The 16,037-nt window shown below is 37.6% G+C and overlaps 1 protein-coding gene across 1 annotated transcript in view; it reads left to right on the forward strand.

The window, feature by feature from the left end:
• The window catches only part of LOC150079586 (uncharacterized), a 1,000,533-nt gene that overhangs the window by 858,326 nt on the left and 126,170 nt on the right, over nt 1-16,037 (forward strand). The window contains exon 17 of the mRNA XM_090383129.1: nt 13,429-13,504. Coding sequence (XP_090239255.1) covers nt 13,429-13,504 — 76 coding nt within the window. The remainder of the gene's footprint in view (nt 1-13,428; nt 13,505-16,037) is intronic.

The following is a 16,037-nucleotide window of genomic DNA, read 5'->3' on the forward strand; positions in this document are numbered from 1 at the left end:
TTCCAGATTTAAAAGTCGATTTAATAATCCAGAATATTTAACTTCTGATTCAAAATGTTTGCATGATGCAGGTATAATTCCCTTAACCTGCAAGCTACAAGCTGCTCATTGTAGCCCGAACACACGACCGATCTTTATAGTTTCCACATCAAGTTCTTTAGCAATCATCCTTAATTCGCACTGTTTTTTTTGGAGATTGGTGATATAATGCATACAGCTTTTTTTTAATTATTGCCTGCATGCCATTATATTTTAGAACATTTTCTACACAGTGAAAGCCTCAACGAAATTTCAAAATCTGTCAACATTTCATCTTCATAAAGTTTATATAATATCTTAGTTGCCTCGATCTCCCCCCCCACTCACCTCTACATTGCTACTGTCACTAGTTCTTTGAATATTGTGCAAAATGTCAGAATCACACGGACCATGCTATTGTGACCATGTAAATGTAGACAGGAGAAATTTATTTGAAGGCATGGATCACACACTTCTCTGAAAAAATTGTGACGTCTTGTGGAGTAAAGTGGAACCACAACACAGGTTGACCAGAGGCTATTACCCGTATCGGGAATCTTCTTAATCCTCTGACATATTGACTAGTGCAACTTCTCAGTATATCACTGCATAGGTTTTAGGGACACCACTAACATTGTGAAATGGTAATTCCTTTCACCCTTAATTCACACTTTCTAATTGCCTAAAGACCAGAGGTGGGTACAATGCATACAAAGTTGTCTCTTGTAATCTGTCGTTATATGGAAATTTTCTTTGTTCAGCAGAAACTATTTTAAATGTAAATACCAGGAGGAATTTTAAAAAATTCGCTATAAAGAAGTTGGTTAAACAGAGGTCCAACTGTAATTAAATCAAAAATGAAGCAATTTTAAAATACATAACTGATCGATTGCACCAGTTAAAATGCTGGGGATGGGGTCCCGCTCACCCCACCGTAGTTTTGGCTCTGGATACTCAATAATTGCATTCAGGATTTCATTTGTAAAATAAATGATCATCTCAACAATGGGCTCGCAAATTTTCAAAAAAAAAATAACAGTGGGCTCTCGTGAGCCCATGCGAGCCCACTATAGCTCACCACTGGATGGAAAAACTGTTAATGACGGAAACGTGAAATTTGGAAAATATTACCAAAAAATATTAGTTCTAAAAACTGCCACCAAGGAACAACTGGTGCTGTGTGCAACTGCTAGAAAACTCTGCATGAACTGCTAGGTATGAAGATTGAGATATGTAATATTGTTGCCCACTATTGAGATGTTTAATATTTTTGTCCACTATATGCTGAAACTGATTATAGCATAGTCAACTGGTGCTTGAAGTATTTCTCTGGGAATGTTAACAACATTCCTTATGATGCTTTCCTTCAAATCAGCCAAAGATTGGATGTGTCTTTGAGATATCTCCATAACCAAACGTAACAAATATTGAGGTTCGGGGATTGAGATGGCCAAACGTTCCAAGTGACTGGGAACAGTGAACTTCGAATGTTTGGCCAGCTCTTTATGTGAATGGAAATGATGTAGTAATTATCAAATGTGTTACAAAACAGCTGATTTAGTGGCTGGCCAATGTGTGGAGAAGATGCATAAAAACAATTATTTCCAAACATACACTCTCCTGAAGAGCAGGAATCGCATGACGACAGAAAAGATTGCAGTAGCAAGATGTATGTCTCTGAACTCTGAGCTTGAATTCCCTTGATGAAAAATGATCCAGTTAAAAACTTCACTGTAAATCTGCACTAAAGAGTGACTCGTGGGCAATGGAGAGAAGCACTTGGTGACAACACCAAAGTGCTTAACTGGAATTGAGTCTGATCAATCAAAAAAATGTTCCTCAACCTCTGGATGAGGAAGATTTTTCATAAAATGTTCTCATCCAGAACATTTTATGAAAAATGTTCTGGATAAAGCAAAGTCATTATGTTGAAGCGGACCAGTTAGTGTTAGCTGTTGCACAATATGAATTTTGTACAGGAACCATTGAACGATAGATCAAAGAACTTTGAGCATGGACCATGGAATGTTAAGCTGTCTTGATACAATTCTAGCACTAATGGACGAATTTTGATCTTGTGCTGCACAAGATCAACATTCATCCATTAGTGCTAGAATGTTGATCTTGTGCTGCACCGCTGATTAGAGCAACAGCAGTTTTTTCAGCAACAGTCACCATGACTTGCGGGATGGGAGGGCAACATCCTCTGCTGTGAACTACACAAAAGGAAGGATCTTGCCAACAAAGCAGAATCCTATTTTACAATTACTACCCAAGATTATTGATTGCATTCCCCATTTTTTAAATCTTCTCGGAAGCATAATTTGATGTTCACTTGATGAGGCAAATTTTTCATTCTGTCATGCATGGTGCCAATTCTTTCTACCATTAATAGTTTTCCACATACAAGTAGCTGAAGTGATATTCTTCAGTTATACAAGGTGTGGTGACAGTTCCCAGACTGGCACAATAAAAAGAACACAAAATAAAGGAGCTCAAAACTTGTTTTATTTTTATTCAAAGTAATCACCATCTGAATGAATGCACTTATTACACTGTTCTAAAAGTTTCTGGAAAAAGTCAGTAAAGACTTCCAAACAGATGTTCAGTTTGGCAGTTATGTTTTTCTTTATGTCCTCAAAATCCTGAAATCTCTTTCCTTTGAGATAAGTTTTCACTTAGGAAAGGTGAAGAAGTCCACTGGCGCTAGATCAGGAGAATAAGATGAGTGATTGATCTGTAAAGTGGTATTTTTCATCAGAAATATCTTCACAACAAGTGCAGAATGGGCTGGGGGACATTGTCATGTAGAAATCCTGAAATCTCTTTCCTTTGAGATAAGTTTTCACTTATCTCAGCTGCCATTCTCTCGAAATTGCAGCCTCATCTGAGAAATGGAATTAAATAGTCTTCAAAGCATCTGTACACAGAATGCAACATTGACTCTCTCCCCTTCAGGTACAAATTCCTTGTGAATCATGCCGTTTGTCGAAAAACGATCAGCATCACTCGATCCTGGACTTCTGTAAACAAAACTTTTTGGACCTTGATGATCATTTTGAAGTCCACTGCATGCTCTGACATGTCATCTCTACATTGTACTGAAACATCAACTACTCATCCCCAGTGAGAGTATATTTGAGGAAATTACGATTGGCTTGACAAGTCTGGATGAAATCTTTGGATGATGACACATTAGGCATTAGTAAAGGCATATGATGCAAGAAAGCAAGTTTATACAGCATCAAGCAAAAAAAAAAAAAAAAAAAATTTCACCCATCCAATCTCTTCAAATGTTTGTCTAGTTCTACTTTGAATTTATTTAAGCTGTCAACTTCTACAATGACAGATGGAATACTGTAGTTTTTAGTGTTTTGCACCAACCTTGCGTAGAAATAAAAATAAAAACACCAAGGAAACTGAACTTTTGATAACTGTGTTTATAATAAATTACAATAACCTGTATTTACAATAAATTTAACTTTACAATAAACTATACATATGAATTATTAAAATCTGCTACATTACAATCAATAAAATGCATTAAAATATACTAGATTAAAAGCGATAAAAATCGTAGCTTTCAAAGGCTCCAGCCTTCTTCTTCACCGCTGAAGAAGAAGGCTGGAGCCTTTGAAAGCTACGATTTTTATCGCTTTTAATCTAGTATATTTTAATGCATTTTATTGATTGTAATGTAGCAGATTTTAATAATTCATATGTATAGTTTATTGTAAAGTTAAATTTATTGTAAATACAGGTTATTGTAATTTATTATAAACACAGTTATCAAAAGTTCAGTTTCCTTGGTGTTTTTATTTTTATTTCTACGCAAGGTTGGTGCAAAACACTAAAAACTACAGTATGAATATACCCAACCTCAGAGGCCTGTTTGAAGAATGACAGATGGAAGTTTGTTCCAGCAATCAACCATCTGTTGGCTAAAGGCAAATTTCCACACATTTATTGTACAACTGTCTTTCTTCAATTTGAATTTTTGTCCCCTCAGGAAACTAATCTGAACAGCAGAAACAATCCCATCAGCACTGAGCTTGCTCAAACCATTCAAGGCCTTATACATCTCAATGCGATCACCTTGCAGGTGCCTAGTCTCCAGACACTGTAATTTGCAAAACTTAAGCCCTTTCTTTGTAAGTGCAACCCTTTGTTCCATTCACTAATCTTGTTGCCCTTCTCTGTACTCTTTCCAGCAGCTCTACATCCTTCCAAAAATGAGGCCTCCAGACCTATACAAGGTCTGACCTGACCATTGCCTTAAACAAGAGGATAACCATCTCCTTATCCCTGCTAGAAAAATCCCTATCTATCATTGACATGACACCATGAGCTACTCTTGCAGACCGTTTGCACTGATCAGAAAACTTCATATCTGACTGCACAATTACCACCAGGTTCTTTTCATTCTCAACCACTCTGAGTGTAGTACCACACAGTTGATACATTGCTCTATAAAGTACTGCTACCCATATGCAGTACATTGCATTTGTCAATGTTAAACTTCAGTTGCCACCTCTCAGCCCACCTGTTAAACTTTTCTAGATCCTGTTGCAGTAGCGTACTGTCATTAGTATCATTAACAACCGTTCCAACCTTCGTACCATCTGCAAATGTGGACATTAAAGCTGATACACCTTCATCAATATCATTGATAAATACAGAAAACAATAATGGGCCCAAAACTGAACCCTGGTGGGGACTCCGCTAATAACATTAATTCAGGAAGAGCAGTGTCAATTGATAACCACTCTGTCTTCTCCCACTCAACCATCCTTTTATCCATTGTAGCAACTTGCCCTTAATGCCACACTGCTCCAGTTTGTACAGTAGTCTTCCATGTGCCGCAGTATCAAAAGCTTTCCTAAAATCCAAGTATATGATATCAAAATTATTCTTTGCATCCAGTTCCTTTGTGACCACATCATAGTATCCAATCAGATTGGTCAGACAAGACTTCACCTTAACAAAACCATGCTGGGTCCAGACTATAACTAAACTCTTGTCTAGATGATGCTGCAATGCTTCTTTAACCAGTGCTTCCATTAATTCCCCCGGAACAGAAGTTAAACTGACAGGTCTGTAATTACTTGTGTCACCCTTTGATCCTTCTTTGTGGATTGGGGTCACATTTGCACATCTCCAGTCCATGGGTAGCTCCCCTGAGTCCAAGGAAGCTCTCATAATTATGGCTAAGGATTTGCTTACTTCCTTTGCTGCCTCCTTTATTACAAAATCAGTTATTACAAAATCATTTAGCTCACTGCCAGAGTTTAATACACTTCTGGCATTCCTCTCCCTGAATAACTCCTTATGTGTAAATGTTGATGCAAAATGCTCATTCAGTTTGTTAGCTAACTGAGCAGGATCATCAACAGTTGAACCATCGATATCAAGTGGACCAATCTGATTCATCACCTTCCTTCTAGAGTTTACATAAGTAAAGAACCCTTTGATGTTTGTCTTTGCATCCTTTGCCAAAGATTTCTTGTAATCTGCCTTCGCCTACCTAATCTGCTTTGTGACTTGATTACAGACCAGCTTTTATCTACCATAGACTTCTGTGTCACCTGTTAATTTATATGTATCCCATGCATTTTTCTTCTCTGCTACGTGTCTCATTAGTTCATATGACATCCGTTTATTCCTAAACCTTGAATAGTATTTCTTTGTTGGTATGAAAAGCCTTGTACCTTCCAAGATTAATTCTTTGAATGCTTCCCATTTAGAATGTGCTGTTGGTAGCATCATCAGTTGGTCCCACTGTATAGAATTTAAAAACTGTCTCAGACCACCGCAGTCACATTTACGAAAGCAAAACCCTTCCCTTTACCACTGATGCTAGTTACCTCTTTGAGTAAATCCTGCATCAGCACGCTGTGATCACTGCCACCTAGTGGTTCCTTTATCTGCAGATTCTTAATGCATGAAGAATCACTACTGATGATCAGATCAAGAGTATTACTCCCTCTGGTTGTCTTTCTTCCTGAACATGCTGCTGTAGAAAACAATCATCCAATAGATTTACAAATGCCTTGCTAATGTGTGAGTGACCAACCACAAGTTCCAGTCAATATCTGGAAAATTAAAATCCCCCATTATAAGACAATCTGATTTACTGGCTCACTTTATCTCTCTGTTCATTTGTTCATTATACTCCTCAGAGTCATTAGGCCTCTAACAAACTCCTACTCTCAATTTTGCTTTCCCAGTGCTTACACCAATGAGCCAAAACATTATGACCAACAAGTCATTATGCAAATTGAGGCAACTGCAGGTGAACTACGGTGCGTGCGCGGGCTGGTGGCAGCGGTGTCATGCTTTGGACAATGTTCTGCTGGGATACCCGGGTCCAGTTATCCATGTGCCCGGCACTCTGATATCTACCACCTACCTGGCCAGTAAGCTCATATAGAAGATATGCAAGCCTACTGGCCAGAGTCACTAGGAAAGACTGGTGCCTGAAGAAGAGGGCCCTTGGCATCCTCTGTAAAGCATTCTTTTTTCCAACGCTAGCCTATGCAGCTGGGGCCTGGTACACAAAGATTAGCGCAACTGTCAACAAGAAAAACTGGAGATGACACACCGATTGATATTACTCATAATGACAAGAGCTTGCTGTGCTGTGAGCACCCACGTGCTCCAGTTCCTGGTGGGATGGCTTTCCCTGGACTTGGAGATTGGGGGTTGCTGTACCAACATTCCAAAGGAAAAATAGTCTCCCATATAGGATTCACCACAGACCCAGCAAACTCCCAACCCGTGGAGAACAGACTGATTTTACAACACATGAAATCACTATGGCAAAATTGCTGGAACCTCACTAACAAAGGCTCCATTGCTAAGAGGTTTATACTGGATGTTGGACAAGTTTATCCACTCTCCCCGGCCTGGTTTTCGCCCGGACTCCAAACCACCTAGCTATTGACTGGACATGGCTCATTTAGAAAGAAGCTATATGACTTTGGAATCTCGGCTACTCCTTGGTGCTCCTGTGGGCAGGAGAGGTCCTGGGAGCACCTAGTCTATGAATGTGACCACTACGGGGACATCAGATGTTAGCTATATACCAAGATTCACTCGCTTCTTCAAAACCAGGAGGACATCATTCTGCAAGAGGAAAAGACCTACAAAGCCTTCACACTTTTTGTGCAAAATCTGTTCACAAGACAACGAACCCTACCCTCCCCTTGAGTGGAGGTATCCCAAAAGTTCACAAATCCATGAATAGGACAATATCAATCACAAGACAACAGCCATCCCTCAATGGCCCAGAGTAATGGAAACACAACTAAGACTGTGACTCAACTCGGTCAGATACAGTGTGCATATGCAGAAGACTAGAAGAACCTCATCTTGCCTTGTTGGGCACCTGGACTAAAGGACATCCAAGGTGGTCGTATGACTCATCACACTGTTTCTCTCTTGAACAGTGCTTTCTTTCCCCTCCTGTGGAGAGAGGGAGCTTTGCCCCCCACTCTTCCCCTTCCCCAAATTTCTTCCCTCTGGTGGGGCACGGGCCTGCTCCACTGCAATCGCAGGGCCCTTACTTCCTTTTCTTCCCTTCAGGCTTCAGTCTTCCCACCCCCTTTACTGTTGACTTTCACAGTGTTTTCACCCTACACATCCAAATTTAACTACATCAAAATTTCTTGCCTGACCCTTTAGGCATATAGAAAATATTATTTAAGCATATAGTGCCTCGCAAGTTTCTAAATTATTCTAACAAACACCAATAACTAACCACGGTCACTTTTTATTTTTTCTAGATTTTGGCTACTGAAATCCCAGGAAAGTAGGCGGCAGGGCCCGCCAGAGTACTATATAGGTAACACCCAGCTGGCCTCCCCATGGCGGGGTATGGTAATGTCAGGTCCCATTAGGGGCCCGGCAGCTAACAGGCCAGATGAAAAAGGGCACAACATGCTACATACCACATGACCCATATACTTTTAAATCCCTGGCTTGTCCAATACAGTGTATATACACGGAGATGGGAGAAATCCCAGGAGCTATTAGTCCCAAATATACCTATACCTAAACATCATTGCTGACTAGGTACACCCTTTCATGGCAACAGTCTTCCCATCTGGCAGTGCTGTCTTTCAGTAGGATAATGCGCCATGCCACACCGCCTGAATTGTTAGAGACTGGTTCGTGGAACACGAGAAAGACTTCCAGGTATTGCCTTTGCCTCCAAATTCCACAGACATCAATCCCATCAAACATCTGTGGTTTGTGTTGGAACAGCAACTCCGATCTGCAGCGTCTCAACTACAGACCTTAGAGGAGTTAAAGGATTTGCTGGTTACATGTTGGTACCAGATACTACAAGACACATTTAGAAATCTTGTGGCATCCATGCCTCACCAGGTACGAGCTGTTTTGGCTGCACTTGGAGGACCAACATCATATTAAGTAGGTGGTCATAATGTTTTGGCTCATCAGTATGTCACCCCAAACTGACTCAGCACTGCCCTGTCCATCCATGTCACCTGGCTGCACTTCCTTAGATTTTATGTATTTCTTAACTAATAGCATAACCCTTCCTCCCTTCCTATCCTGTCTATGCTTTCTGTACACATTGTACTTCCCAAATTCCAATTCTGCATTCTTTATATCTGTGTAAGACCACGTCTCTGATATCCCAACAATATCTGACTTTGATGTTTTGACCAACACCTCAAATTCATCAAATTTCTTTACCAAATTCCTAGCATTGGTGTACACGCAAGTATACATGCACCTGTTCTTATTCTTAGCTATCCTAACATGGCCCTCTTCATTGCTTCTGCTCATCTGTGATGCTGTGTGACACAAATTTTGCACAGACCTTCCTTTTCTCTAAATCTTCATGCAGAATTTGACAAATCATATCCTTACTCATATCCAACTCATTAGACATGATTCTGAGGATGAAATGACAATCTCTCGTCACAATTTCACAAACTTTTGCAATTCTTTTCTCGTTTTGGGAGGTTGACTGACACCCACTTCTTTAGTCATTGTGAACATCCTCACATCCATGTTTGAACTTCTTATACCATCCATGTACCGATACGATTTAATGTTTCTTCACTATAAACATTTTTTAACATTTCATACATTTTTGTTGTATGAAATGTTAAATGAGATTTTCCCAATTTAAAGAAAAATTTGATATTCATTCATTGCTCCATTGCAAAATTATGGCACAGAACACGGATGCTACTAACAAAATTGATTGTTACTTGAAACCTATCAGCCTACTGGATACCATACCATCATTTGTTGAAGAAAGTTTGAACTATGACATATTACTTCTCTTTATTTTCAAACTCATTAAACATGATTGCAATAGCACAAGTCTGGGAACTTTATTGCCACATCTCATATATCCAGCCACACTTATATTAAGAAATTGTTTTTCTTTAATCTTAGTAACATTCAGCCATTTTAAAAGGAGTTATATACATAATTTACTAATTCTGTAATTCTTAAGAATCCATTTTGACTAAACAGGATTCAAGTTCATTAAACTTTAACCACCCCATCTCCATTTGCCAAATTGAAATGAATTATTTTTGTATTTTTGCTTTTTGTTATGTTTAATCCGTCTACATTTTGCTTTTACACCCTCTTGACTACATGATGAAACGTGGTGTCAGTTAACTTTAATTTTTCTGACATATAAATGAGATGTATATTTTTTATTTTTTAAGAAACTTCTCACATGTAAGCTCCAAATTATAAATTAAATTTTAAAACTTGATCTGTAAAATTATCAATAATTAAACTTGCTTGTCAAACAAAGTTTCAGAAAATTAATATGTGATAGTTGCATGAAATCATACACAAGCTGTTGCCAACTGCATTTTCACCTTATCCCATACAGATGTCTCAAATTTTCAATAAACAGTGGTAAAAAATTGTTAAAGAGCACTGTGAGTTACTCCATAATGAGTAGAATGGTTTCCAAGGTTAAGTCAGAGTGAAATTACAAAAAATAAATATGAGATATTTCATGTGAATTAAAATAAACCTCCCATTGAAATTTCAGTGGGTTTAAAATGAAATAGGCATTATTGAAAAGTTCTTACTTAACCTCAGTTCTGATTCACTCTGTAATAATTGTGTTATTTTCACAATATTAGCATTAGTAGGGACATATGATGCCAGAGAGTAAGCTTATATAGCATCAGCAAAAAAAAAAAAAAAAAAAAAAAAAAATCTTCCCATTTCACCCATCCATTCACTTCACATGTTTGTCTTGTTCTGCCTTGAACTTATTTAAGTTGCTGACCTCCACTACAACAGATGAAAGTTTGTTCCAACTATCAAACACCCACAGGCTAAAGGCAAATTTCTGCACATCTCTTCAATAATTCTTTCCTCAGTTTGAATTTATGCTCCCTCAGGTGAGTAATCTGAGTAAGAGGAAGAATCCCGTTGGCATTGAGCTCAATCAGTCCATTCAAGGCCTTATACACCTCAATTAGGTCACCTTGCAGGTGCCTAGTCGCCAGAAGCTGCAATTTGCAGAACTTAAGCCTTTCTTACCAACTCTTTCCCCCCCCCACCAATCTCATTGCCCTTCTCTGTACTCATTCCAGCAGCTCTATCTTTCTTAAAATGAGGCCTCCAGACCTGTATACTGTACTGAAGGTGTGACTTGACCATTGCCTTATACAAGGGGACAATCACCTCCTTATCCCTGTTAGCAAAATTTATTTCTGATTATCATTGACAAGACAACATGAGCTACTCTTGAAACCTTTTTGCACTGCTCATAAAACTTCATATCTGACCGAAAAATTACCCCCAGGTCCTTTTTATTCTCCACTACCATGAGTCTAGTACCACCCAGTTGAAACTTTACTCTGGGGTTACTGTTACCCATATGCAGTACTTTACATTTGTCAATGTTAAACTTCAGTTGCCATCTCTCAACTCATCTGCTCAGCTTTTCCAGATCCTGTTGCAGTAGTGTACTATCGTCACTCTCATTAACAACTCTGCCAACCCTCGTATCATCTGCAAACTTAGACATTAAGCTTGATGCACCTTCATCAATATCATTGATAAATACCAAAAACAATAATAGACCCAACACCAAACCCTGGGGTACTCCACTAATAACATTAGTCCGTGAATGGCAGTGTCAATTGATAACCACTCTGTCTTCTCCCACTCAACCATCTTTTTATCCATTGTAGCAACTTGCCCTTAATGCCATACTGCTCCAATTTATACAGTAGTCTTCCATGTGGAACAGTATCAAATGCTTTTCTAAAATCCAAGTATATGATATCAAAATTATTCTTTGTATCCAATTCCTTTGTGACCACATCATAGTATCCAGTCAAACTTGTCAGACAAAACTTCCCCTTAACAAACACATGCAGTATCTCAACTATAACTGCAGTCTTGTCTAGATGATCTTGCGTCGCTTTCTTAACCAGTGGCTCCATTATTTTCCCTGAAACGGAAGTTAGACCAACAGGTCTGTAATTACTCATGTCACCCTTAGATCCCCCTTTTTGAATTGGGGTCACATTTGCACATCTCCAGTCCATGGACACCTAACCCCTGAGTCCAAGGAAGCTTTTGTAATTATGGCTAAGGGTTTGCTTACTTCCTTTGCTGCCTCCTTTAATATAACTGGATAGATCCCATCCACCCCAAGTGCCTTCCTTATGTTTAACTTCAACAATTTCTCCTCCACTTTGCCGTCAGTTATTACAAAACCACTTAGCTCTCTGTTACAGTTTGATAAACTTCTGGTATTCCTCTCCTTGAATAACTCCTCGTGTGAATGTAGATGCAAAATATTCATTCAGTTTATCAGCTACCTGAGCATGAACATCAATAGTCAAACCATCTATGTTAAGTGGACTAATCTGATTTATCCCTTTCCTTCTAGAGTTTACATAAGTAAAGAACTCTTTGCTGTTTTTCTTTGCATCCTTTGCCAAAGATTTCTCGTAATCTGCCTTCACGTCATTTGTGACTTAATTACAGACTAGCTTATATCTGCCATAGGCATCTGTGTTTCCTGATAATTTATATGCATCCCATGCATTTTTCTTCTCTGCCACAAGCCGCATTAATTCATCGGATATCTATTTAGGCCTAAACCTGGAATAATATTTCTTAGTTGGTATGAAAAACCTAGTACCGTCCAAGATTAAGTCCCTGAAGGCTTCCCATTTAGAATTCACTGTAGGTAACATCATCAGTTGATCCCACTGTATAGAATTTAAAAACTTGAAGCTGGGTAACAACTTATTTTAGCAATTGGTATATTTTATAAAGTCCAAACTGAACAGAAAGTGAAGTTTTCTTATATTAACAGGAGAGAAAATTTGTTTCTGTTCTGTTCTGTTATTTATTTACATATTAACTAGCTATTTTATCAAGTGTTGTATTTCAACAACGGTATTGAATAACTGACTTAAAAGTGGCAACTGAAGTTTAACATTGACAAATGCAAAGTACTGCATATGAGTAGCAGTATCCCAAGAGAAATGTACAAAATGTGTGGTACTACACTCAAGGAAGTGGAGAATGAAAAAGACCTCGGGTAACTGTGCAGTCAGATATGAAATGTTCTGAGCAGTGCAGACAGGCTGCCACAGCAGGTCATGGGATCTTGTCAATGCTATACAGGAATTTTGCTATCAGGGATAAGGAGGTATTATCCCTTTGTATAAGGCAATAATTAGGCCATGCCATGAGTACTGCACTGTATAGAGATCTAGAGTTTTCATTTTAGAAAGGATATAGAGCTGCTGGAATGAGTACAGAGAAGGACAATGAGATTGGTGAGGAGAACAAAGGGGTACTCTTATTAAGAAAGGCTTCAGTTCTGCAAATTGCAGCATCTGGAGACTAGGAACCTACACAGTAATCTGATTGAGGTGTTTAAGGCTTTTGAATGGTTTGAGAAAGCTGAATGCTGATGGGATCCTTCCTTTTCGCTCAGATTACACTCTTCAGGGGACATAAATTCAAATTGAGTAAAGACAGTTGCAAAATAGATATGCAGAAATGTGGAAATTTGCCTTTAGCCAGCGATTGATTCATCACTCGAACAAACTTCCAACTGTCATTGTGGAAGTTAATAGCTTAAATAAATTCAAGAAAGAACTGGTCAAACTTTTGAAGTGAATATATAGGTGAAGTGGGAAGGTTTATTTTTTTCGCTGATGCTCTATAGCATTCTTTCTTACATCATATGTCAGTACTAATGCTAATGCTATCAACCTTTTTCAGTTTATATTTATGTCCCTTATGAGCATCATCTAAGAAAGAATAAAGGTTGCATTTAGTTTAATCAATTAGTTATATGAATTATATGTCATTGTATATATAATTATTTTATTTATTTTTTTTTTTTTCTTCTCTATCTGTTAGCTCGTTTTCCCAATCTTCAAGAAAGTTTGAAATCAGTGATGGCAGCTGAAATGGAAGTTGTAGTCAGAGAAGAAAAGTAAGTTAATTCTTCTTTTCTGTTTAGCTTTTATGCATTGAGCATAAATTCATAAATATTTGAAGATCCAAATATTTCTGAAATTGCTAATTAGATATTCTATGTTTGAGAAGTACAGTTGTATACCAATGAAGAAAATACATTTTACTATTGAAATATGTGCCATCAGCTAAGTCCATGACACATTATTATATTGTCTGTAAATTACATGATTCTATTGTCAGTTTTCTTATTTTATGAGATTTAAAAAAAAGCAGCTTAGTTTTTCCCAGATGGTGAACCATTCAGTTCTGCTAAGCTACAATAGGGGCAAACCCCCCCCCCCCCATAAAAGTTCATCCCATGAAGTCCAGGCCTTTTCTACACAGTGCAGAAGAACTGCAGCCATAGCCACTGTGCTAGTCATAAAAGTATTTTAACATATTCACTCGTGTACAGTGTATATACATTTTTTATTTAAATTTTGCATTCAAAAAATGAGTTCAGTATATTAATTAAAGACATCAATTGCTGATCAGATTCCTAATGATTCAAGTATAATAGGATTCCAATTATCTGAATAATTATACAAAAATTTTAATTATCTAAATTTTTTTTTTTTTTTTTTTGTTGAAATTTATTTTGCTTTTATTTTTCCCAGTTTCACTTAGAAATTGATATACAGTCGGACCTCTCTTTAACAAGCTTCCATATAGTGAAATTTTCTATTTAGCAAACGTGTTTGATTTCCATATAACGAACTGATTTCGAGAGACCTGGGTGCACATTTTTCGCACCTCTAGCCTTTAGGCAATAGAGCTGATGCTGTAGAAAGCATGAATTAAGAGCTAAAAGGATTAAGAATTAATCCCTTCATCTTTTAAGAGCTAAAGGATTAATTCTGAAGAGCACGAATTAAGAGCTAAAACAGTCCACAATTTAGTGCCTGTAAAACCTATTCAACTGCCGACTGTACCAAGAATTTGCACTGGTCAACTGCTATCTGTGTCCACAGCCATTGACAACAATTAAGGCATATTCCCGACACTGGCAAAGGCTCTCATCAACCGTTTTCTACTGTAAGCACTCTATTAGAGAATTAGGAGAGAGCGATTTTCCTTTATCCTGAAAATTCATCTATTGTTTCGCAGAAATGAGTCATCCACAATTTCACTAAATTTCACCTGTCTCTGTTTACATGGTAGGTACAAGTGGTCCCTAAATCAATTTTGTTTTAGTTGCTGTGCAAGTAACCTTACAATGTCTAAGAGGAAATCCTTGAGTGTAGTGGAAGTGCTTAATAGTGTAGGTCGGAGAGTTAAAAAAAAAAAAAAAAAAATCGCTTTAAAATTTGGTATCCCTGCCAGTAGTGTGTCAACCATTCTGAAAAACCATGTTTTGATTCTCAAACTGTTTGAGGAAATGGGACTCAATCGTATGTGAAATTATGCCTATATGAAGGTGTAGATGAAGCTATTTTTAAGTGGTGAAGTTGATTCAAGACCAAAACATGTCGATATCAGAGCCATTAATAAAAGGAAAGACTATGGAATAGGCATCTTTTCAGGGGGCATAAAGCCAGTTCTCATTACCTGGACAAATTTAAAAAGCACCATGGCTTACTTGAAAAAGTTATTTCTGGTGAAAGTGGAGTTGTAATCAAAAAAGACTGTACCCATTGGAAAGAAACAGTTTTGAAAAAAATTATGGAGGACTTTGTGTCCAAAGGCATATTCAATATTGATGAAACAGGTCTACGTTTTAAATGTTTGCCGAACAAGACACTGACTTTTAAAGGTGGTAAAAATAGTAAGGAGACAATTACAGTTTTGGTTGATGCAAATATGAAAAACTGAGGCTTTTGATAATAGTCAAAAGTAAACAACCCTGGTGTTTGAAAGGAGTAATGTCGTTAGAGTTGCACTACAACCAAAACCTTGGATGACAAATGAAATTTTTAATCAGTGGATTTTAAATTTCAATAGACAGATGATGAAAGAAAACAGAAAAATTGCGTTGATTGTCGATAATTGCCCTGCCCACCTTCACTCGATAATTTCGAAACTTACAAGTGTGAAGCTTGTTTTCTTCCCTTCGAATACCTCTTCTAAACTGCAGCTAATGGACCAAGGCATTATCAATAATTTAAAAATGCACTACTAAAGGCACATACATTCTGTTATAGAAAGCAAGTTTTGATAAAATGGCAATTAACAGCGATGAACTACTATAAGACATTGAGCAATCTTGAGATGAACTCTAAGTGAGATGTTTGATCAGTGGAGAAACTGTTGTTGACAAATTTTTAGGAGTTGATAAGGATGTCATTGTAGCTGAATATCTGAGTGACTAACATTTAGGAGAGTATTCAAAGAACTAGTGACAATATCAATGATGAGTTAGATGAAAATGAGAGCAACAAAGACAATAAGGGAAATATTAAACCTTTCAAACATGATATGTTAGCGGCATTTCAAACTTTGCATCGAGGCCTTCAGTATAAAGAAAATGTGCCATAAAATGTATTTGAGTATTTAAACAAATGCAAACATTT

The sequence above is a fragment of the Mastigoproctus giganteus genome, chromosome 10 (genome assembly GCF_048544385.1).
Source record: "Mastigoproctus giganteus isolate SK-2022 chromosome 10, ASM4854438v1, whole genome shotgun sequence".
Lineage (NCBI taxonomy): Eukaryota > Metazoa > Arthropoda > Arachnida > Uropygi > Thelyphonidae > Mastigoproctus > Mastigoproctus giganteus.